This window comes from Vanacampus margaritifer, chromosome 9, assembly GCF_051991255.1.
Source record: "Vanacampus margaritifer isolate UIUO_Vmar chromosome 9, RoL_Vmar_1.0, whole genome shotgun sequence".
Classification (NCBI taxonomy): Eukaryota; Metazoa; Chordata; class Actinopteri; order Syngnathiformes; family Syngnathidae; genus Vanacampus; species Vanacampus margaritifer.
Genome location: NC_135440.1, coordinates 27,579,582 through 27,605,622, shown reverse-complemented (window position 1 = coordinate 27,605,622; position 26,041 = coordinate 27,579,582). Strand labels below are relative to the sequence as shown.

The 26,041-nt window shown below is 46.8% G+C and overlaps 1 protein-coding gene across 1 annotated transcript in view; it reads left to right on the top strand.

Annotated features, from left to right (window-relative positions):
• The first annotated feature begins 4,132 nt into the window (after positions 1 to 4,132).
• LOC144057979 (forkhead box protein O6-like) overlaps positions 4,133 to 26,041 on the top strand; it is a 50,221-nt gene continuing 28,312 nt past the window's right edge. Inside the window, exon 1 of the mRNA XM_077576034.1 lies at positions 4,133 to 5,709. Coding sequence (XP_077432160.1) covers positions 5,239 to 5,709 — 471 coding nt within the window. The 5' untranslated portion in view covers positions 4,133 to 5,238. The remainder of the gene's footprint in view (positions 5,710 to 26,041) is intronic.

Below are 26,041 nucleotides of genomic sequence, written 5' to 3'. Positions count from 1 at the left end.
CTCTCTGCTTTTTAGGGGTGGGGGTCCTTGGGCATTTACATATTAAATATAATTAATTGGCTAAGGCAGATAGTGCTAATTAATCACATTTTGTAAGACCTAAGAAACAGGCAGAGGAGTCATTACCTGCGTGCGCCTTTTTCTTTCCATTTCACCACGCTCTTAATTAAAACTCTTGGCAGCCATTGTCTTTGTTGTCGCCCAGGCTAAATATGCCAAGTTGGCAGCGCCGATGACAAGACGCCACGTAGAAGGCATGATGGCGCTCGGGGCAGGAAGTCTTTAAGTCGGGCGGCGTGGGGCCAGCGCCGCCAGGGGGCCGAAATCCAGCTTCACCTTGGAAGGAACGTCTCCAACTGTTGGCTTGGGTTTGAGCCCTCTCCTTCCTGTGTCATTGGCAGCCCATATGCTTGTTAGCCAGTGTGGCTTGTGTGCTGGGAAGGCAGAAACCGCCATGGGAAAGAAGAGGGAGGGAGGGTGCGGCATGGGGATGGGGGGGGGGGGGGGTCTTGGGCTTCTAGACATGCAACTCCCCAGAGTGATCTTGTGGCTTCTTTGGCGTCCTTTTATTGCAATCTCAGTGGGGAGCTTTGCCGATATTACACAACATTGCGAAGCTGCTCAAGTTTAAACCAGGGTGGGCTTAGCTTAGCTTCCCTGAGCCATGCGGAAAACAATTCCAGAGCTCTTTTTCCAGGGTGCTAATTGACAGGCGCAAAATGTGCGCCTGGTTGCTGCTGCCGCTTCCTCGCTTGTGGCCGGCCGAGGTGATTACCGCTGCGAGGAACGCGCTGTTCCAGGATCAGCCGCACGCAGCCGGCCACCACGCTTGTGGAATGTCTGGTATGGGGACAATGTCGTTTAAAAACAAAAAACTCTCACGGGTTCGATCGTCTTGGTTTCTGACTCAGTTGCTCGACTCTGACACGATTTTTGGCTCTTGTCACTCATTCTTACCCGAAGAAGAAAAGTCGACTCGACCACTTTGGGTGAAATGAACCACGCGAGCGTAGCCGAGCTGAAGGTTGTTGCTTAAAACATCCAGCGTCTGTCCGGCTCAAGTGTCCGTCTGACATGAGGTACGTGCTGGCAGTGTTGTGCACGCTTTGCATGCACAAGGCACGTTGGCACGCACACACAAAATGCTGGTTCTGATGTGGCTAGCGCGGTGCTCGGAAAATGCTTCGCATCCTGGCAAATGTGCTGCGGAGGCCTCGCCACAGCTCCTCCCACCCTCACGCACAATGCGACACGCCCACTCAAGCATGTCCTCTGGTTGCAGGTTCCAGTCCCGTTTGTGCGGGGAGGCTAAGGTGCAAGGATATTGTCGACTGTCCATTCCATTGACGCCAACGGGGCTAGTGCACGGGGTTAAAAATACGTTTGGGAAATGTCATCTTGAGCCCCAAGTTTGCGTGGCGCTGCGTCACGACAGCCAGCCGGCGTCAAGAATTGACCGCATCACGCATAACGTTCTAGAGTTGTTGAACCGAACAATGGAGGAGAAAATAATCGTCACGGTGGAACATTTTGATAACTCCTGCTGCTGATCCCGGGAGCGCACCAAAAAAGAACGGGAATGGAGGGCTAATAATGGTGAGCTAGCAAGTTGACGTATCTGGTAAGTATATTTCTTTATGTTTCTCGTCTATTTATAGTACTTGGAGGTGCAAACGAAGCGAATTCATGTTCAACTGCTGCAGTTCAACTTCACATCCGATGCGACGAATGCCGCTTTGAGCTACGTTAGCCAGCCGACATCCCGTGAGCCGTGTACGACGCGCAAACAAAACTTCAGCGCCGTAGAATTCTCACGACATTGCCACTTTATTTTCAAAACTTTGCCACTTTTTACTTACAACAACTTCTGACTAGTCTCATTCGATTATGATTTATTTAAAATAGCTCATTTTTATTCTTGGTTTGTTACGTCTTTGTTCATGTAATGTTGACACTTTTTTCATGTAACTTTACAATTTTATTTTCGTAATGCTGCGCCAAAAACTACTTACGGTTATCATCTGATTGATTTATAATTTTGCGATTGTAATTATTCTTGGGCTGTTATGTCTTGCGTAACATTTAAGACTTTATCCTATTGTACTTGCTACAAACTACTTATGACTTCATCATCACGACTTGTTTCTCTTAATAGCACAACTTTATTCTTGTTGTCAGGTCTTTATTCACGTAACAATGCATCTTTATCCGTGTAACTTTATTCTTGCAACTCTTCCGCTTTAGTCTAAAAAATATAACTAATGGCGACTATTTTCGTCATGATTATTTTTTCATAATAGGACGACTTCATACTTGTATTGTGAGAACTGCAGTCTTGTAAATTTGCGAGTTTTTCCTGTTGCCATATGTTTATTTACGATTAGCATTTAAGATAGCTAGCGATTAGCATCCAAACTAGCGATTTGCTCACAAACGTTAGCATGCTAGCATAGCCTACAGTATTTTTTTTATTGGACAGCAGACAAGTGTGGCACGGCATTTTCTTGTATTTTATTTTACAGCAGCATGTAAATGTTTTTATGCTTGATGTTGCAGTTTTACACCTTTGAGTCAGCTCTACGATGAATAAAAGTGCACCAATCATCAACAGGTGTTAATGAAGGGAAGTATCTGTCTGGCTATCGTGAGGACATAGCAAGGGTAGAATAGGATTTTAAGAATAGCAAGAAAAACGTCAAATGAAAAATACTCTTTTTTATGGAAACGCCTACTGGAACGTGCACGTTGCAGTAGTAAATCACAACAGGTGCAAATCTTTACAAAAGATTCACACCAGCATCCACCGACACTCTTCATCATTAGTTCCACTTGCACAATCGAATCATGTCCAATGCAAGAGCTGCATCCAAAATTTACAAAGATAATAATAACCATCATTAGTTCTGATAGTGTCAATGATAACTGATAGCATGTTGATTAGGTGTACCTAATGTTGTGGTGACTGAGCGTGTGTGTGTGTGTTGTGTGCGCGTGTGTGTGTGTGCATGCGTCAAAGTGTGTGTGAAAATGGGTCTGGCTGTAAAGTTCATGAATAAGTAATAAGCTTCCCTGCAGCAAGCAGCAACATAACAGGTGTGAGTGTGCGCGAAATGCGTGGCAGACTGCAAAATAGCCCGGGCCAATCTTTCTGGGTGATTAAAGGTAAAAAGCCACCGAGCAGGATTAGGGCCACAAATAGAATTGTGTTAATATTCACAATTGGGGTTGCAACACAGTTTCCCCCCAAACAAGTCACATTTGACATCACCAAACAGAAATGACAAAATGCCATCTAATGAAAGCACATTTCTAAACGTTAGGATCCTTTTCAGAGCAGGTACGCAAAACGGATCATTTCCAGTTGCATACCTGCTGATCTCTCGTGGTACCCACGGTTGGGAATTGCTGCACTTGCTAACAACCACGTTTTTATTTATGTAACAATATTATCTTTCATTTTCAGATTGTTTTTGCAACTGTTCGACGGCCCTTGTAACGTTACAAATGTATTCTAATCACACTTATAACTTTAGTCTTGGGACTGTTCTTGTAATTTTACAGCGTTCTGACTTTATTCTCCCGTCGCTGTTTTTAGTCTTATATCATTACAAAGATTTTTCTCGTAATTTTGCCGTCATTCTCGTCACCTTAGTGCAATATGAGGAGTTACAGTATCTTGTATCACTCACTCCTTCATTGTGGACCCCCCCCCCCCCCTCCAGAAAAAGGCCTGTATAGATAGGGAGCACCTGTGGCTGCAGTTGGCCGGGGTGCAGGCGGATGATGGGATTGAGGCCCTCGCTCAACCAAGCAGCATTTCACACAGACCGAGAGCATTGCATGGATTTCTCATCATCAAGCGTTTTATTTCCTGTGTGGCGGACATTTAATTTGGTTAAAGACCCCATTTCACCTCACTTCCCCCGGATTAAAAATCTAGGGTTACCTAATCTCTCCTAATCTGAGCTAAATCTGTCTAATCGCCATAGAAAATTACACTCACTGAGGTATAGCTGCCAAATAATCAGCTGAGGTGCAACCTGCGCTCCCCCCCCCCCCCCCAGTGGAGGACATTTGGACGCGACACACGCATGCAGTCACGCAAATCCCCTCACTGCATTGTAGTATTTTCTCCCCCATTTGCTCGTGCATGCATGAGTGGAATTGTGCACAAATTCCACCTCTCGTGTATTCTTTTTTTTTTTTTTTTTTTTGAATCACGGCTGGGCGTGGAATCTGGCACACACAAAGCGACGCTGCGCCAGAACGAACACTCACTCACCAGGATTTTTTTTTTTGGATTGAAGGATTGTGGAGCCTCAAATTGAAGGAGGAGGAGAGAGAGAGAGAGAGAGATGGAAGGAGGGGAGAGTCGGGGGTCTCAATGTGATCACGATGGGGAGTGTATTGATTTGCTGAGCGCACTCCACAATTGGCAGCATCTCTCGCCTCGCACTCCAACGGCCGCACGGCGCGCGCGTCACATCCTCGCCTTGGTGGAGAACATGTGTGTCATCTGAGCAGGAGGACAGCGATTCATTGACATTTTTTTTTTCTTTCAAATTGGCAAGCGGATGACTGTTTTTTTTGTTGTTGTTGCTTGGGAATCCGGCGCCTCGTCACGCCTCTTTATTCGAATTGCAGACACTTGCGCGCCCGCCGCCGACTTGCTTCATCGGAAAGATTGAATAATTCACGCTACAATCACGCCTCGTCGCCCCCGCCCTCCCCCGGGTGATCCTTGGCTGCCTTTCTCCGTACCTTCCCGGTGTCTCCTCGGTGGATTTATCGAGCGTTCAAGCTGCGCACGCATCTCGAATATCATCTGTTGCTGCCGCCGCCGTTACCGGAGGAGAACCGATCCCGGCATCTGCCATGTGCCGAGCCTGATCCGAAAGGAGCTTTTCTTGGACGTTTTGGGGCTAACATGGACGAGAAGGTGTTGTTACTTTTATTGCTGCTGCTGTCCTTACACGCGATGTTGCTCCCGCTGCTGTGATTCGATTCATCATGATCCGTCTATGCCGACGACCCCCCTCCCTCATTGATCCGTAAGTTTAATAGCCGCGTGAGCATTTCGGCGTCAAGTGATCCGGCGAGACGCGCACGCGGTGCATGGGAGAAAAGCATCGCTTACAAATCATTGTTTAGAAATCACACACACAATAAGGTGGATGTATCCCCCACCCCACCCCGCGCCAGCCCCGCAGCTTTGATTTCTCCCCACTTTGCACGCAAATGTTGATGATGGAGGACGACGAACTGGACGCTCATCAGGTTGATTCGGATTTCGAGCCGCAAAGCCGGCCTCGCTCGTGCACCTGGCCGCTGCCCTGCCCGGAGGATTTCCCCGAGGTCGGCGGGGGGCTCCCGCTGGCCGCCATCAAGGTGGAGCCGGAGGACGTGCCGGCGTGCCGAGCCGGGCTGCTGGCGGGCGGCGCGCCGGGCGAGCTCAAGCATCCGGCCGGCGCGCCGGTGGCGGCCGCCGTCGCCTCGCACCCGTGCCTGGACGCCGGCGGACCGCTGCGCAAAGCCAAGTCGTCTCGGCGGAACGCGTGGGGGAACCAGTCGTACGCGGACCTCATCACGCGCGCCATCGAGAGCACCCCGGAGAAGAGGCTGACGCTGTCGCAGATCTACGACTGGATGGTCCGCTACGTGCCCTATTTCAAGGATAAAGGCGACAGCAACAGCTCGGCCGGATGGAAGGTGAGACGCCGGCCAGCGAGCGCGCGCAAAATGCACCTGCGCTGCATGCACACATGCAGGTACCGTTCGGTCGCCGAGCCTTTGTTCGGCTTCCGCCAAGCAACGTGGGAGAGAGAGAGAGAGAGAAAAAGAGCGAGAGCTTTGAGTGCAAGTGAGCTCGTCCCGCTTCATTTCGGCCGCCAATCATTCGAATAGATCATCGATGGCATGATTGAGTCGCCGCTTGCGGCGTGTAACGAGCCTGCATGGCAGCCGGCAGTAGCGCACCGAACAGCCCTTTTCATTTATATGGCCTGCCCGTCACTTCAAGTAGAACAAGTCCATTAGTGCGCCTTAAGTGATAAGTGTGGCACGAGGGCATATCGGACACTGGGATTGAAATAACCTTTGATAGTATCGAAGAGTCGATTTCACTTTGTTGTTGTACAGCTGACAATGTCAACTGTGGCCATTTGAAGCCCTTTGAGACTCTTTTGTGATTAAGGGCTAAACTTGACTTGCTTCAGTGACAAGCTTACTATTAATTAGGTGTAACATGGCCTCAGATCCTGAGCAAAAAAAAAAAAAAAAAAAGCTTTGAAAGAGTCTGAGATGCTGATTGGGGGGCATTTTTGCTCCCTAAGGTCAAACCTGCATGAATTTAAACAACTTTCACGACCACAAATTAAAGGTTGCTAAATTGAAGTTCCAAGGGGAGCAACATAATGTTGTATTTTGGTACTTTTTGGGCTACAGTCAATCTTATGATACATTTTTGGGGGCAGGTGCAGCTCAAGACAAAAATGATCCATACATGATTTTTTTTTTGTAGCCTTTTCATGCACGACTTATGATAAACCATCAAGATTCTTTAAGGATTTTTGTAAGCAATTTTTGATTGGCCGACCAAGTAAGAAAAGTAATTAATTACTTAGATAACTATTTCAAAGATGAAACAGAGGGGGGGGGGGGGGGGTGTCTATACTATAGTGGAAAGATAAAGTCTGCACACCCCTGTTCAAATGCCAGATTTTTGTGGTATCCAAAAATGATAATCTCGCAAGCCACATTGATAATTGTGATTGACGCAAGGGAGTTCTGCACAAGATCAATCTGGGACGGAAGGTGGAACTTGCTGTACAACACTTCCGGCTGATTGGACGATGCGGCATCTTGTGCACGTTTGATGGATTCAAGATGGATTCTCATCGTATTTGTGAACAAATATCACCAGAATTCAACTTGCTGGCAAGATTACAAAAATGAGACCAAGATAAATCCTTAAAACCTTTTCCCACCGTTACCTAAAGTTAACCTAAAACCTGCAATGTCAAAAATGAGGAGTACAAATAAACAAGTGAAACAGCATGACTGCATAAGTGCACACACCCTCTTTTAAATGGCACGTGTTCACAATTAAGCAATCGTATTGACATTTTTGTTAACTGGGGGTCAGTTCACACCTGTCGCCGTTCCAAGTTCCTCCGATGAAGCCCAAATAAATGAAGGTGGGACCAAACTCAAGAATTTCCCTCAAATGTTTGAAATCTTTGTGTGGAATTGACAGCACAGAGTCATTTCTTGTTATGATGTACTTGAGCACTACTTGAGTGCACGCGCACGTGCACATGCCTGGATGCGACACTTGATATTTTTTGTGCCAATTGGCAAGATGCCTCTTTCAATACAATCTTGATTTAAATCGATAGCAAATCTCTATAAAGATGCGAGTCATTGGGGTGTGAAAGAGCACATCGAAAGAGTCTTAAGAAGAAATGTTGCAAATGTGTTTGTAGGATTCAACTGGCTCTCAAATACGTTTGGAACACGCTGTACCTTTTTGCCCTGCTCAGGTATACAAAGTGTTACCTTGGTGTCCACTAATGAGTCCCGTGAGGTGCGTTTAGTCAGGACGTTCCCTTGAGGGTTTCCACTGTTGTGACAGTGATGCGCATGCACGTCAAAGTTGATCGTTAGTGTTTCACGTGACACGGTCGGAGGAGGCCGATCACGTTGGCCGATCACGTCGGCCGATCACGTCGGCCGATCACGTCGGCCTCTCCGAGCCACGGGGAGTCCGCACTTGTAAGCGGGGTCACCGGGTCAGCTGCCCGCACTGTGCAAATATTCAAAAGGATGACGAGAACTGAGCACATACTGGCTGGGAGCCTAGAATAGCCCCCCCGCCCCCCGCCCCCCGCCCCGGCTCTTTTTATACCCCCCCAACCCACAGACATATGCCCGTGTTATCACCCTGCTCGCCCCTCAGCGTGACCGTTTGAGCAGACGCGAGAGAGGAAGCGCCTGCGAAAGACGTCTCACCTTCCCTTCCCGCTTTTCGCCACATTTGCATGTGAATGGCGTCGCCTTCCTTTCCGTGGCCACGCGTGAGAGCGCGCACGGCCAAGGCCGGTCCGTGGGCGCATTGTCGGGATTGCTGTCAAATACTTGACACGATATCCCGGTTTTGGAGGATATCCTTGACTACAAAGCGGGATTTAGCGCCGGCCGCCTCCTCTCTTCTCTAATCTCATTTATTGAACATGTATTCAAATGGCCATTGCTAAATTTATCGCATGGAGCTGTCACGTCGTGCCGTTACGACATCTTCGAGGCGTGTCACGCAAACCGTAGAATCGCACCGCGGCCATTCATTTCTTCCCTCTCTCTCTCTCTCGCCCTCCCCTGTAGAGGGATTTGCCTTTTTGACGAAACTTGTGCCGTGTTGCATAAGCGCTCAACTCCGTCACCGCTTCAGTCCAGACGACGCGCACCTGACTGACATTTTAATCCGGCCCCATTAAAGTGAACTCCGCTGAGGCACACGTCCAGGTAGACTTCGGGCCTACGACGCGGGCGACTTCGTCAACCGACCGCACAGGCCGACCTCTTGACCTTGTAACACCCTCTAATCTAATCATTTCCTGAAAATGGAAGAACATTTGCACTTAAGAGCCAACAATGTCATCGTTTCACCATTAATGTCATGTAACAAATGACACTGTAGGGATGTAAACAATATCCAAACGTCACGATTCAATAAATATCACGATATGAACCTCACGATGCGTACGATAATGATCACAATATTGTTGGGAGGTTGGTGATATTCAAAATAAATAATTAAGTACCTGCATAATAACTCACAATATTGTAACCCCCCCCCCAAAAAAAGGCTCATATTAAAAAAAACGAACCAATTTTGTGTTTTTGTATATAACATCTGTAACAAAGAAATAGTCTTGGTCATGTGCTCCGATTGGCTCAGAAAGAATCGATGTCGTTCTCAATGCTGTCTTCAGCTCAAGCAGGCGAAAAAGTTCTTTTTGATGGAGATGTTGACAAATATTTGCTGGTATGACGGATTGATGGCAGTGATAACCGTCAACGTGGCCAAAACAGTCCTAATTAAAATGAAACGGCACTAATAAACTAACCAGCAGAGGGTGCTAGAACTGCACAAATGGAATATAGCCTCGCCTTTTTAACAGACGCGCCGCTTTTAATATTGTGATACTGCAGTTATGGTTACATCCTTATTATCCTTACATTATTAGGGCTTTATGACATTTTCATGCGGGTCTTTTTTTTTCTCTCCTAAAACTGGTCATGTAAAACTTGATATGTGACATTTTCCGTCCAAAGTTCTACAATTTGTCTTTAGAGAATCTGAGACTGTTATAATGCAGTTACAGCAAAAATCGGAGTGTTAAAATGTTGGTGTTAAATTTCTCAGAATTGATTTAAATCCCTGAAGTGTATTTTTAACCTTGTTTGATTTAAATGGAGGTCAATGTTGGAGTTATTTGACACAGTTGATTTATTTAGTGTTAAAACAACTCTGCAGAGAGTTCATCAAAGTAAGCTCTGCCCACTTGATTAGAAGTGCTCTGCTGTAAAGACATCTCGGAGTGTTAAGTGCAAGTTACACCGATCTGTTCTTTGTCATTCCATAATATTGTGTTCGAACGTGTTTTATTTTTCAACAATCAAAAGATGCGTTAAGTTCACCAGAGTTTTAGTGCTGTTGCCGTAACGGGCCATCGTGACTGAAAGTGGTCGTTTGTCACATGAGATCCTGCAACGGGGAGAGAATTTCCTCTGTGGATGACATTGTGGGCAAAAATGGTATTACAATATCAGACTGGATTTTTTAGAATTATGTTATTGATGACATTATTTGTCTTTTTTTAAAAAAAACAAACATTTTTAATGGCATTAAGTGCAAACTTTCTGACCTTTTCAGGAAGTTGCTCCGGAGCTTAAGCAACTTGCTATTTCTGTTGAGGGCAAATGACGGGCTTGGAAGGTGGTAGCGGGCGGGCGGGCTATTCCAGGCCACCGTCCAGACAAGGGGCCCACTTCAGGTAATGGCGGGGGGATTACCTAAGACGTTTAAAGCAGACCGGCCTAATGCGCCAGCGGCTGTGCTGGCTGACCCGCCCGGCGCGAGGTCACATGTGGCCGCTGCGGGTCCCAAACAAACAGGAAGTGGAAATGCTTTTCCCGCTGATGAACTTTTAGTCCCGTTTGTGATGCAAACAGCTTTGTTGGCCCTTGCAAGCAGATTTTGTCGACATTATTGCCCAATGAACGTCTCCTTTATATGAAACTTTGTTGCGATTGTTTACATCAATCTTCTTGAAAGAGAAATCAGACATTCAGTCAGATTGTATTTAATAATGACGTATTTTGACAACGACATATTTGATTATGACATTTAAAGGATGGCCTTATCATCGACAAGCTAATTGGAAAAAGTCATTGTCTTCTCCAATTGGAGCCTTTTATTCATATTAGGCAATTCCTTTTGCAGCACGAGCAAAACATTGGCTTGAAAATTCTCTTTAAGAGATTCTCTTTCTGATGTGGCGCAGAATTTAAAAGGGAAAAAAAAGGCCGCCCATAATTGTCGGTAAGCCGCTGATGAAATCAAATGAAACGAAGTGCTATAAAGCCGGGCTGTTTGCGTAGGAGGCCAACTAAAAGCAAAGCAAGCTCTCGGGACGGCGGATCGAACCCGGACTTATACGTGGAGATTCTAGGAAAAATCCTCCTCCGCCGGCAGCGTAAATGATTCCCACCGTGAGTCACACCGGAACGGTGGCGAGATCAGAGCGCCAGACGGGGACGGGGACGGGGACGGGGACGGGGGGGGCTACACCGAGACAGCGCCATTAAGCTCCTATAAATACCTGATGGCTTCTGACTTCTTGGAAGGCTGCGGCGTCCTCGGGTCATGACTTCCCAATTACCTTCTTACAGGAGGGAGTTTAGGAAGCGCGTTGCACTTTTGAACCCTTCCTGCGCCTCCCAGCTGTACTCGTCGCCACCACGGGAGATTAATTGGCCCTTTATTGTCCGACGGCCCAAAGTTGAGCCGTAATCCGATCTGCTCTCGGGGGCTCTGTGGTGCGTTTATTTCAAGAAAATGGAGGGATCCCAACCACTCAGGCGGCCAACGGACCAAGGAAAGATAAGGTGTGTTATTAGCCGTATCGTTTTACTGATCAATCAGGACAGAGAGGCGTGGACAGCGTTTTGAATTGCACAGACCCAAAAATAATGAGCAATAAATGAAGGCGTTTTTTTTCAAAACATACGGATATTGATACCAATTAAACAAACATACAAAACCAGTTCCTGTGCTGCCTTAATACACAAGTTTCGTCCATTTTGTGACCACGTTCACCACTCAAATCGTCTTTGTCTATTGAAACAAATGGAAAGGCCATTAATCCGTTCCAGCCCCCCCCCCCCACCCCCCCCCCAAGAAAACAAAAAAACATTTGATGGCTTGCAAGTCAGGTCACTTGTATTTGATGTATCCACAGGTGCACGTGAAATGTGCGAGAGAGGCACTTGTCAGTTGCAGCCAAGCATTGGCGTTGTGTTTGTTGCCTCCTTTGTGGGGGAGGGGCGGCGTTCCAGAGGGAGGGGCTGTCTCCTTCCATAGGCGTGTACGCTGCGCCGGCGCGATTGGCCTGACAGCGTGTCACTGCACACAACGTTGCCAGCGTTGGTTTTGTTGTTCAATGGCGGGATCGGAATGCAAGCGGATGGATGTGTAGGAGTGGGTGGGAGATGCCCCCGAGGTCGCAACAAGTTCGTTAAGGCGGCAGATCGTGTCGCTGGGGTCGGCGCTGGAATTAACGTATATGTCAGCCACTGTATGGGATGCGTAACGATGCGGAAATGTGTAACAGGATTTTGTCACTCCGAGTCTTGTGGGCTTTTCCCAACACTCGAAGACTCCGCTGGGGGATTACGCGGCAGGTTGGCAACACTGACAGACAGACGCTCTGACTTACAAAAAAAACAAACAACAGTTTTACGTTGTCGTGCGGTGCAAGGTGGCCGTCAACGCGCACGTGGGCCTTGTTTGGAATCGCCTGAAAATGGGAGATGAGCGTGTACGCACCCGTTGATGCAATTCAACCAAATATTTGGTGCCACTGTCACATTTTGAAAAATAGCACAACACATCTGTACAATATATGGGAAAATAACGTCATCACAATAATGGCCCATGAAACTTTTGATGCGCAACAAATGTAATATGGAATTGTATGTTTTTATTTGACTTTGTTCAGTCTGATGCAACCTTAAAAGCATTATGAAACGAGAGGTAGCTTTTCTTGTAAAAAAAATTCATCCAGAACTCGAGTTCTACTGTAAAATATTGGAAGTTATTACAATTAATTAGTTAATAATACAGCAAGCCTACTTATTTTGCAGCATTGAAAAATGTCATTCTTCATTAGATAATACAAATGTAAATTTTTTAGGTACATGATAAATATTGCATTCAAATCATTATTGCACGATCACCTATCATGTTTTTCCGATATCGTGCCGCTGCGGTGGTGCTTTGATTTACGAGTGACCCAACGTACCGCTTTTCAGATGTGAGCCCCCATTTTCACAAATATTCTTGCTTTGACTTGCAAGTTCAAACTTGAGATACAAGCATATAACGATGCGTCAGTAGTAAACGCAACTCATGTCACATAAAGCAGCGCTTTGGGAAAAAATGTAATAGTCAACATCCATCCATTATCCGTAACGCTTATCCTCACTAGGACGATTCATCAAAAAAAAAAAAAAACTTCAAGCTGTTTAATGCTACTACCAAGTTTACTGTCAATGTAAACACACAAAAAACAACAACCAAGCAATGTTACATATAAATGGCCGCCACTAGCTTGATGTTAACATAACAAGGCGCCCTATGGATGCTAACGCTTAGCATCAATAATGACAGTTTTACAACCCTTAAAGCAACGGACTTTTCAGTACAAGTGGCAGAACAACAAATGTACACTAGACAGTAGTGGCTAGCGGTGGTGTCACTTTGTCGTTACGGTTTGGGAACTGTGACGAAAAACTGTTGGCTACCTTCGAACCAGTAAGTGGCCCAAAGAGTGTTAAAAATGTTATGTCATATTTCTATCATTTGGGGAAATTCGTTTTGAGGTCGGTTAGCATCTCGCGATGGATTTCAAGTCAATCTGAGAGGTTCCACTTGACATCATAATCATATCTGATTTAAGGGGGGAGTTAGTGTGTTCATGACATGGCGACACTTTTAGTGTGTGTGTGTGTGTGTGTGTGCGTGTGTGTGTTGTCGTCTTCGTGTGCAGGCTTGTGTCACTTGACGATTGGCTGGGAAGCCTGGAGAGGCTGGAAACTATCCGAGACATCAGCTGATTCATATTTTATCCTCCGTCTTGGCTCTGGGGAGCCGAGTAATTTGAGAGTGCGGCGCGCACACGCACGCACGCACGCACACACTTGCAGAATGAGAGCATATGATGCATGTTGGTGAGATTTACGTTGCGGGATTATGAGCAACTTCGTCTCTCGTCGTTTCAAGCCAGGTTGAATTCAGGCAGTTTATTCCTTTGAGTCGCGGGTCGGATGCCAAGATGCACACCATGCCATCGCAACCCCCCCCCCCACCCCCACGCCGGCCCCACCTTCCCCCGAAGCCTTCAGGCAGTTCATTTCTCACTGCAAATGATTAATGCTCATGCAAATGACCAAAGCACGCATTCAAAAACGCTCGACAGCAATCAGACGGCGGCGGAAAGAAAAACAATGCGAGTTTGCCCACTTTGCAATTTCTTTCCATCCGTTGTCTTTGATTTCTCCTCCTTCATCACTGCCGCCATCCGTCCGTCCGTCCGTCCGTCCGTCCTGGTCTCAGACCTTGTATGTGCATTCTTTGTGGTGCAAAGGGCACGCCAGGCGAGCAGCGCTTGCGGAGACGCGGCGAGGCCTCGGGATTGCGAGCTGGCAGAGCGCCTTAAGCGGTCCGCCTACGCTAATCTTGGAGGAAATCTCATATCTCACATTATCTCCCAGATAATAGGATAACAATGGCGGATTTCCCCTCCGCTCCTCTCCCTTGAGCTGCCGGGGCTTTCGGAGCAGAACGCGAGGGGACGAGAGAGCGTCAAGTTCACAATTCGACAGGCTTGAACTCATTTAGACGGAGTTTGCGGCTGAACGCAGCTTTAAGCAGTTCAAGCGTTTCCGAACAAGCCTGTTGGCAGAGAGAGGATTTTTCAACTATTAAAATGACATGATCAAAGAGAACGAGACATTTTCAAACACATTCGAATCGTTTTGATTGGTCAATAATTCGTAAAAATGGCACCCACACGTGGACTGGCCAAAAGTGTAGATTTTTGAAAAAATATGAAATTGGCCAAATTGTGACTTCCAAAGTTGAGTTCTGTGAGTGTCTTGTTTTATGAGGACTCATCAAATTTCACTGCCCAAATTTGGTACCAATCGGACAAACTCAAAGTCTTGAGGACGAGTTCATTGTTGACTCCTGGAAACGGGCAAAATGACCCTAAAATGGCTTCTTCAACTCAACATGGAAACTTTTTTTGTTGGTCCTCTCATGATTGATGGTTCGACCAAATTTGATGTTAAGTAAAATTAAGCTCTCACCATTTGGAGATAAGTTCTATTGTGGCAAGTCATCGGACGTTGCTCGCTCACAAATCCTAACTCCAAAATAGCAATGTTGGTTTTCTTTGAAGGACCGCTGAACATGGCTAAAATGTTTGCTTGAAACCAAAATGGCAGACTTCCTGTATCGTTTTGGTCTTTGGCCTCTTGAGACTTTTTTTTTTTTTTTAAAGGTCTACTCATGATAGACATGTCTACCAAATTCCATGTCATCAAGTGCAACTTAACACACGGAGCAGACTTCTGAGTCATCAAACTTTGCCACCTCGCCCCGCCCACACGCAAGGACAAAAATGGCAACGTCTGGCACTTTTTGCGTCCGCCATCTGTCAAAGTGGACTCGTTGATGATTCGGTAGCGTTGAAGATGGACAAAATGATCATCTAATGCCCACTTCAAACAAAAGGGCAGCAGACTTCCTGTGTGTTTTGGGGACGACTCCTTGCGCCATTTTTTTTCGAGTCTACTCATGATAAACATGCCTCGCAAATTTCCCGCTCCTCAGAAAACAAACGCTTGAGGCTGAATGAAAAGCCCCCCCCCATGGAGGTCGTCCATAAAGCAAATTTGCGGCGGTCGTGCTCACAACCGCCGGCAAGCAAATGGAAATTTTGAGCGGTATGAAGATGCTTCATGTCGTCTGAGTTTTTGAGTGCGGGAAAACCCTCCAAATGGCGATAACGGCGCCTTCAATGGCGGCCTTTGTTTTCATGTTGTTTTTGAGGCGCTTGGCCAAGTCTTCCGGGACGTTCAAATGTTTTGGGAAAGGCTGCAGCGGGAAGGCGGACGCTTTTTGCGCACATTTGCATGAAACACAAACTGGAACCACCCATGGAGGAACGCTGTGTTCTTTCCTGGGAGGGGTGAAGACAGTCTCTGTGGTGCCCGCTTTGCTGTCTGCCGCCTTTTTTTTTTTTTTTGGGATAGTTTAGATTTTTCGGGGTGGAGCGGGTTCAACAGCCCTTAGCAGCTGCGTTGGTGTGTGTCAAAGTTTGATGTCACGGACGTTTGATGGCGGCCTCAACGTGTTACACCACAGCTCGCATGTTTCCAGGAAAGGCGTTATGAAATTGGGGCGTGGGGAGGAGGGGGAGGGGAGGGGGGGGGGCTGAGGCCGGGGGACGGTCGAGGGGTTTGTGAGTCACGCCAGTGCTGCGGGATGCACTTGGGGGGGCTCCCATTCACCACACACACATCCCAATAACATGGGAATAAACATCCCCGTGTCCCTGTTGCGATTTCCTCCAACTTGTTGTCGGGTAGCAGCAAAAAATAGGACAGTGTTTGTGTGAGTGGCTTGCAGTGGCCCTGCAGCCGCTGCCACGCATTCCAAACGATTGGGAAAGCACTATTTTGGGAAGCGCTGGCATCAAACCACACATTTGCCTTCAAATCAGCGCAGGTGCGCTTTACAGGAACTCTTGTGAGAAGTTATCTTCCTTCACGGGGAACAAAATGAATGTTCGGTGGCAAATCCGTCCGCCCGTCCGTCCGTCCGTCCGTCCGTCCGTCCAAGCCTCCATTACAGTATATGAACCGCCAAAATCATATGACGGGGGAAAAAAAAAGAACTTTTGCCAACAAACATGTAAGACTTGTGGGCACTGAAACTTCTATACTTTGCCAAACAAAAGCCATGACGCCAATGAATTACAATTTTCGGAAGGGCGAGTATCGATATTGCCGGTATTGGCATCGGGCCGTCATAAATAATGAAAGATAAATATTGAAAGAAAAAGGTGTCCAAAGGAAGAAATTAAAAATGATTTAAAAAGGCGCAATATATTCCAGTTTGGCAATTTTCTTCTGTTATTTCTCGAGTTTGATCTCCCCAAATTCTGTTTTCAAAACTGAAGGTGCAGTTTACAGAAAGTTTTGTTAACCCCCCCAAAAAAATATATATATACAAAAAACAAATGGAAGAAGATCTCGAGAGTTTAGCAGAAAATCTTGCGCGAAAAAATCCAAAACAAAAATGAAGCATTCCATTCCATTTGAACTTCCTTTGACAACCCAAAGCTCTTCCTCCATATTTTTTCTACGGCAACAGTTGCTGATTTGACATGAATTTCCTTGCGCTTGTCTGCGCGAAATCCTGCTAAAGTTTCGCATTCTGCAGGCGCAGTTTTGTGAGAAAAATAGAACATTTCATGAGAATTTAGTGGGAAATGCTAAAAAAAAAAAAGAGACTACAAAACATTTGAACTTGGCAGCTTCCTTTCAAAGAACTAAAGTGTTTCCCGTATTTCCAACACATTAACTGTGCTAACAGTTATTTTTACCCTGCAATATTTTTTTACATAAAATCCAAATCAATCAACCAAGTCAATAGTGACATCACAATAAGCAGATTGTGTCAATTCCGATGCGTCATGAAGGCAACACGGTTGCTCATATCACAGCGCAGATGATCACCGGCAACAAGTGGGATCGAGTCTTTAAAAGAAAAAATATATATTCATGACTTGAAATAGCTGCCAACAAGTGACATTTTGTTTGAAATGAAATAAAAGTCATAAAAGTGGAGTCTTCAAATAACCTCCAGCGCGTGCCAGAAAAGGCTCTTTCAATGCATTGATTGGACACAATTCAATAACAAGCACACTTTGAATTTTTTTTGAACTCAAATGCACACAAAAAAGACATTCAAGTCATCAAGTGCGTCTTCATAGATACAGAAAATGTGCACGATTTTCGTATTCATGCCTCCTGCCACAAAAAAAAAAAAAAGAACAGTTGAGTCCACACGTGTGTTGCGTTCGTGTTGCTCGTGTGTGCCGGGCCTCTCGCATGCTTGTGCTGTCTCTCCGTCTGAGTGTATGTGGGTGTGTTTGGGGGGGGGGTGATGGGCTCAGTGGGAGCCCGGGTCCCGGGGGAGCAGCTCTCGTTAATAATTCAGACGAGGCTCATTATCAAGGCAGCGCAGATTTCTCCCTGATTCCACCTTAATTGCGGGCGAGCGAGCGAGCGAGCGAGCGAGCGAAGGAGTCACGCTGGCTCGTCTTCCTCCAGCGCCACCACAGGGCCAATTCTGCCCCGCTCGCTTCTGCCTCGTCTCTGGGAACGCAACGCCGTGGCCCCGGGCGGGACGCCTTCTTATTAGCGTACGCCGTAATAGCCCAACACGCTATTTTTATTTGCACTTAAAGATGCCTTGGATATTTTTCACGAGTGCCTTTTGTGGAACGACTTCTTTTGTCGGCCAGCAAGGATTTTCCCGCTTCGCGTTCCTGGCTTCAAAGCCCGACGCGGTTACGACTCACGACGCCGCACGCCACAGAGGGCCCCAACTCTTAAACGGGTCCCGCTTTTTGGCAACAATGTGTAGCATGTGGCAGCAGCTTTGTGGAGTTAAACTAGTGCTTCTCAATCATTTGTTGTTACGCCCCCGCAGGAAGTTGAAAATTACCCCCCCCCCCCCCCCCCCCCAACTCTATTCACCAAAAGCACAATTTGTCTATAAAGATGCTGCAAGCACAACTTTGCAGAGGAGCTCCTTGCGCTAATCTCTGACAATGAGAGCGCCACTGCCACCTACTGTTGTGGATGTGCAGTTGTTCTTTGTTCTAATATGGCAAAAATGATTCTATATTATTTTGTATCTGTTTATTATTCAATATTTTGATACTTGTGGTGAATCTTTTGGAAAAATATCTGATGGTGAGCGTGACGTGGACTTTGCGATGGCTTGCGTGTCGCGTTTGAGGCGTCGTTCGTTTCGGCAGCCGATCCATTTGAAGCATTTGTCATGTGACAGCCACAACACGAGGCCCTAATGTGTTTTCCTTTGCTTACATGCCTGGTGAAATATTGTAATGGCGAGTTTATCCTTGAAAAAGCCCGTTGCGCATTATCATACTGATGACGGCAAACAATATGCGGCGCCGTGATTGATGCCGGCCTGCAATAATCCTCCACTTGAAGCCTTTCTATAGGATTATGAAATGTGTCTTGTCTTGATAATTGACTCTGACGGATGCCCCCTCCCCCGCCCACAGCGCGCCATAATGGGCCTGATCTTGTCATACATGTGTATGAATATTTCAATGTAACAAGATGGCAGCGGCGCTCGATAAACAACACAGATGCGTCCTCGCCCGCCGCAAGATGAAGTGCGCCCCGAGCCCGATTGCTCCCGCGGACGCAAAACGCTTCTGCCACAAATCACGCCGTCCATTTCCTGATTCACTTTCTCCCCCCCCCACTCCCCTCCCGCTGTGCGCACGGGATGGATGGCTGCTCGCTCGCTCGTGCGCGCGCGCGTGTTGTCGCACACGTCCCCGAGGACGGCGATGATGCACGCCGAGCTAAACGCCGTCCGTCTCTGGACCGTGTCCGTCAAGGCCCCGTCGGGATCGGAAAGGGGCTTGCGGTCGGGGGATATTGTTCATCAGTTTACCTGAACTCACAAGTGATGGAAGGAGGGGCCGGGTGAGAGGTGAGGAGGCGTGTTGTTGGGCATCACAAAGGGAAATGTTGTTAGCGGTGACTGATTGCAGCAGCTTGATAGAAAAAAGGAGGAGCGGCAAGAGTTATGGGCCGAAGGGATGCTTGTTATGCTAATGGTCGGCGGCGGCGGCTGATGGATGGAGCCGAGGTCACCTCGGGTAGCGGCTGCCTAGCGCCCCGCTGAGAGCGCTAATGTCAGCTTTACCTGAGCCCAAAAGAGGGAGCCGACCTTGGAAAGGAATCACTTTGCGCGGCGAGGCTTTAAGCACGTCGCCACATTTCACTTCAGCTTGCTACGACTCCCGTTTGTCCATCACGGCGAACTGCGGCGCTCACCAAAATAAGTGTGTGAACTGCCGGCACCACAAATATTGAAAGTCGCAGTGCCGCGGTTTAGGATGAGCCCAAAGATCGTCAACTATGTGAAATCGAACACCAGAAAAATTGAAATACAATCAAAACCTCATGATGTAAACAAATCAAAACATCTTTCTTGCTAGGCTAACGCTTTAAAGGCTAATGCTAAAAGTCCACTTCTGATTGGTCACTTTGCACATGCCCAACACTTCTAGGTACAAAATGGATTCCTAATTAATATTCATCATCATCATCATTAATTGTATGAAAATAATTTGTATGTCTAATTTATTTCACTTGATCCTCAGCATAGAATGATTCATTTTAGTGCCACACTGATGACCTGAATTACTCATTCATCTCCAGTGTTACTTTTGATTATCTTTGGATACTGCAGTAAAATACTCCATAGTCTCCACTTTACTGCAATGGCCAGTTTTCTTGCTGCACGCTTGGATAAAAATGAGTCACATGACCAAAAACTAAGCATAATATGATTTCTGTCATGGTGTAGTATTATACTCCACAGTCTCAATTTTGTTTTTGTTTTTTGCTGCCCACAGTCTCCTCTTGGATAAATGTCGTCTTCTTACCAAGCAGTAAATACAGGAGGCCCCTTTTCTCTTTTGCTGTTGCGTTTTAGCTCTGGATGCCAATTTTGCTGCCACAGCCCATTTCCTGGCTGCCCTCAATCTCTTTCTCGGATAAAAGGAAGTCTTTTGACCAAGAATGAAATGTTGAGTTCCGACTGGTACCTTCATATATGTAATCGTGTGACACATGTAACGTGTTTTTTACGCCTTCTCGACACACGTGCGTGCCCACGTGCACCTTCACAAGCCAATTGTGCCGCCTGGTGCAAGCTCTGTTTTTCCCGGCATATTCCAGGCAGAAGATTTGGTGAGGTTGACGGTTTACGAGGCGCTTGTGAGCGCAGCTGGGACCGAGCGAGCGAGAGGGGAAGGCTCCGGTCAAGGCGGGGGCGTTGTGACTTTGGGGGGGGGGGTTATGTTAGGGCAAATGCTTCCCAATTGGATTTGTATGTCATTGGCGTTAATCTGGGTCAGGACCGGGTCCGGTGTTTAGTATGCTGACCGTGTGAGGTCTGAGCGCCGAGGCTGCTCATCGCCTGGAATGAACCCGGCCCGTCTGGCTCTCTCTGTCTTTTCTCTCTCGCTCTCCCTTTTTCATCCCCCTCTTCCTCCGTTTTCCTTCCCCTCGCCCACAGCCTTTTTTTTCTTTCCTCTCTCTCGCTTGCTGTCCCTGCCTTTCTTTCTTTCCTTTTTTTTTTTTTTATTTATACCTCCTTTCCACACCCCGGGGTTTTCTCAGCCGATCCCCTTCTTCATTTTTTTTTTTCTTCGTCTTGCTCTTTGCTGCTGTCAATCACTGGCGGGCCTCCTCCTCTTCCTCCTCTTCCTCCTCTTCTCTTTTCACTTGTTCCGTTTCGCCGTCGCACTCTTCCCCACAAAGTCGCCTTTTTATCGCTCATTTCCTTCGTTCCTCGCTCATTTCTCCTTCTGCTTTCATGTGCGTTTGAAATCCCCTTTTCATCTGTGGCGCTCGCTCTTGCCAGCTTTCTCTCTCTCTCTCTCTCTCTCTTTCTCTCTCTCTCCCATCCTCCCTTCCCGCCCTCACACTGGCTCGCTCACTCATTCTTTTCCCATCTTCCAAACTAAAGTGATGAATGCCGGTCTTTCTTCTGCGTAAATGTCACTATGGGAATTGTCTGTGCTCATTGATTGACTGTGGAGCAGCAGGGCGGCCACACATGCACGCCGCCGCCGCCGCCAAACGAGGAGAAGAAGACGGAAAGCAAAGCCGGCAAATGCTGCCTTGTCAGAAGTACGGGGAGGTCGCCAGGGTCCACATCTGGCCCCTCGCAGGTTTCGCATCAATTTGAAGCACTCGCCGATTCATAAAAGATCTGGATGGGGCCGAGCGGCGTGCTCAACATGCGGGATCGCTCACAAGTGGGCCACTCTGTGCTTTGTGAAGAGGGACACATGAAAGTCCACACAACTGTATTAAAAAAAAAGATGCGCATAGTGGTATGTCGCTATATTAGTTGACTCACAAGTTGTTCTAATTTCAAATCAATTGCCCCCATAAGAAAGAATGTGAAGGGACTTCATTTGTTCCAGGATCAACCTGCCACCGTCTGCGCCGTTTGGAAAAACGTCAAAATCTGTGATTCTCAGTTTTGCCAGTCGGCGCAAAATCCAGATTTTGACTTGCTAATTGTGATATGAAACGGCTTATTTTCAACCCTGGCTGCCGTCGACAGAAAGTGACGTCAAAATCCCTCGAGCTCGCAGTGGTCAGGTTTGCATCCAATTATGTCCAATTTCTTAAGCGAATTGACTGAAAATGCACAAAACGGACACGTGACTTCTGCCCGTTTCCATCTGTTCTTCTTTTGGGAATATTGAGAGGGGACTCCGCCGCAGTAGGTGGCGCTATACACCATAGAGATGTGATCCACCAGTCATTTAAAAGAAGAAGAAGACCAGGAAGCGACGTGCGATGACGTCGTATGAGTTTTCTTTTGTCATTCTTGATAAACCGTAGTGTTTGTCTTTGCTGTTTTCCATCTGAAATAATATTAATATTGGCTTCATGAATTCATTCCAAAAAGATTTTTGTTTTGTCGTCCCCACCAAACATACCTTATTTTATAGTCCGTCATTGCTTTGGGACTACAAACGTACGTGTGACGTAATATCCGGTCAAAACGGGCGACGTGTATCCAGTTTTGCCAGCGTTTATTCGCAAAACCGGTTTCCATAGGCAAAATTCGCATTTTCCTTTTTTCCATGCGCTTCAAAATCCACCCCCTCGAAGCCTAAACAACTTTTTGCGCATTTTAGGCCCTTTTTCGAATTTTTGGCGTTTCCATTATGCCATTATTTTCGCATTTCTTGAAAATTTTCATCAAAATGGGTGGATGGAAATCCAACTATTGTAAACATTATGTGACGAAATACAAGTTTGTCCACCAAGCAGCTGCTTGTAACTAAAAACTCTTAAAATAGGGCACAAATCACAAATCAAGCTAGCGCGGACCGTTAATCCCAGTTTGATCGTTCTATTTAACTATCAGGGGCGTAAAACCAGAAAGAAAGAAAACCAACAGTCTGCAGCCAGTGCGAGTGTGTGTGTGTGTGTGTGTAAGTAGGGGTTAATCATGTTCAGTCATTTTCTTAATGTCTCATGGAGCCTGCCTGAGGCGGCCGGTCTTGATAAAGGTCAAGACGACTGCTGGTTACGTGTCATCTTCCCTTATTTCATCGGGCTCAGAGCGCAGCGGGGGGGGTTGGGGGGGGGCAGACTGCCGGCCACCCGCCTCAGCCGCTCGTCTCCTCCTCAAAGGAGCTTTAGCAGCGAGAGTGGATGGCGGTGGAGGTTTCTGTGGGGGGTGAAGGAGGGGGGGGGGGGGGGTCGTTATGATTCTGTCAATGCCAGAAGATGAAAATGTGAAGCCGATCGGCGACGAGCAACCAGAAGACGAATTTGAGAGTGGAGACTCGGCGCTTCCAAGCCGGTCTTGGCTGCACTTCAGCTACATTCTGCACACTTCACTTCAAGTGTGCGTCCATTAGTGCACTCCCGTTGCACTCAGAGAGCTCGCGCACGCACGCACTTTGGGACGCATCGCGCACCCGCGTTCACATTTGAGCGAATTCCTCATATACGTTCAAATCCCAGCAGAGCGTTAGCTTACAGTCCAACTGCCCTCGCACACATTTAGCCAAAAAGCTGCGCTGACCCGCGCCAGCCATCTCGCCCACCCGTGCTCTTTCGCGCCATGTACACGCGCGCACACACACACACACGTGCACGCACGCACGCGCACAGTGCTATCCAGCAGATTGCCTCCCATCAAAATAAATAATTAAATGTGTGCAATTACAGCTTCTGAAAAAAGATCCCTCAATTAGTGCCAAATGGGTAAATGGTGCGGGGGTAGGGGCGAGCGTGCGTGCGTGCGTGCGTGCGTGCGAGCGTGCGTGCGTGCGTGCGTGCGTGCGTGTGTGCGTGCTCGTGCATGCGTGCGTGTATTTTAGAAGCAGTCGCGCAACGTAGTATTACATAAGGCGCAGGTGCCAAAGTTGAGGCCCGGGGCCAGATCTGGTCCTTCGCATTATTTTATGCGACCCGACAAGGCAAATCATGTGCGTTTACTTCATCTGTCCCAAATTTGCAAATTGTTAAATATTGCTGAGAGATTGTAGTTTAAAAATATATATATATATATATATATTATTATTATTATTTCTTTTTTTGGGTAATCAGGTAAACAATAGTTGTTTCAGAAGTAGCTATCCAACATTTCTTTCTAAATTATTTATTGTATATCAAATCAAAATCTCTTAGCACAATAACTTCATATTATGTGCATACCATGTTTAAAAAAAAAAAGAAATAGTGTGGAAAAGCAGTCCAAGAAATCTAAAGGATAAACACGCTTACTGTGATTACCACCAACAGATTTTTTTTTGTGTGCAAAAAATGGTACAGAAATGAACAAGCAAATGTAACCCAAAAAAACAAAAACAACTTTTATTTAAGTTTCTTTTTAAACTGTTCACTTTTGCTTTCTTTCAAGAAAATAAAAAAAGTTTCCAATAGTTGCCAGCAGATGGCAGTAGCAGTGTTTCGCTCATCAGCGCCAATATGTTTCTCGGCGTTCTCATTTGATCACACGTCACGTGCGAGAGTTTTGAAGTTAATTTTTCCAATCGCGTTACATTCCTAAGATGTATCACCCGATACATTTAGGTTAGCGCTTCGCTACCTGCATTTGCTTCAGGCTGCCGTCACCGTGGCAACATCCGACCATCATCCATTCACGTTGATTTCCTTGCACTGGAAGGATATTGCCAGTTGGTGGCAGTAATGAGCCGTTAAGCTGCTTTGCTACTGGCAGAACAAGGACAATACATTAGGACAATACATTAGGTACAGTCGTGTTTTGTGTGTGCAGGTTACGTGGAGAGGAAATATAATTACTGTGTGTCTTATACAGAACAATACATTTCAGTGCAATTGTTCGTCAATTAATGGGGGAAAAAATATAGTCGGATGTTGTTTTACCGGGCTTGAAAAAAAATGTGGGTTGCAAATGAGCAGGATGACCTTCTTCCAACTATTTTTGTAAATAACTGATTGTGAGCAATCTGTTTTCTCATTAACATTCGACTTGATTGAATATTTATAACAACTTTCCTCTGATTGGTTACTTCTCAAAACGAGGGCGTCTTGTGGCTCTTCATTGTCGGCTCTCGGTGCCGTGGCCCCGCCCCCTCCGGAGTGAAACGTCGCGGCCGACCTCTGAGCGGGACTGCGCGGCGCAAAAAGAAGCCACGCCCCCCTGGCTGCTTCTCAACATATTTTATTCATTCATTCATTTTTGTGAAATCCACCGACATGGTGACGCTCCAAACCCGCAAATGTATTTATAGCTTCATGTGAACGTTTACGTTGATGAAGTCATGCTCCATGAAATGTGTTCAGTTTGGGTTGTGAAAGTTTTTCCCAAAATGAACTGAAGTTGTTTTTTTTCCTTAACTCGTCTGACGCAGTCAGTCATTTTCCCCGAGTTGACTGGGTGTAATTCAGTGACACCCCTGATGTCATACGGAAGGATGGAGCTTCTTTACCCCACGTGTGCAATTGTAATCGAACCCAAATCCCCCCCCCCCCCCCCCGTCTCCCTTGACCCCCTCATAGCTGCAATCAACTTAGTGGCGTATTCCTTAAATCCTGGCAAGTCATCCGCAGCAGGCCGATGATCTCGATGAGTGGCAAGGAGGTGTTATAGGGGAGCCGGGGGGGGGCTGCGAAAAAGCGAGGGGGGTCAAGCTTGACCGTGGGTGTCTCTTTGTGTGCGTGTGTGTGCGCACTTGTCTAGAAGGAGGTGGCGCTGCGTCTGGAATAGCGATGAGGTGGCAACCGAACAAGGGCAAGTTTGTGTGGCAGTTTGTGCGCGACCGTGAGGCGTTCGCTGACCTTCTTCCACGCTTGCTGGTGTGTTTGTGCACATTACGTCGGGATGACCCGCACAAAACATCTCAGAACGTTTTACTGCATTGGAGATGTTCAATTCTAAATTTGGACTTACCTGTAAATGACTTGAGGTGATCGACTTGGCCATTGCGTCACATTTCACTGATTTGCCTTGAAAAACTCTTTTGTTTGCTTTCGCCGTATGCGTCATTCAGGTCATTGTCCATCTGCACTGTGAAGCGCCGACCTTCCAATGAGTTGTTTGAAGTATTTGGCAGAACTTGAGCAGATCATCACCCACACTTTAGAATTCATCCTGCTACTTTTTTTAGCCGTCACATCTAGTGAGGTGCTCCAGAATTGCCATTTTTTTAAATTTGAAATCCAAACAAATGGAAGGTCAAACAGTCAGATTGTGTTTCCAATCTGCGGCTCCACTAAATAGTGTGCGCGTCTGAAGCAGATCAGTGTTTACCAATATATCTCCACTCGCAGCAGCCGGGTCCAAATTGGTGTCGTAGTCCGATACGGCGTCCGTGCTACTACGAATAAT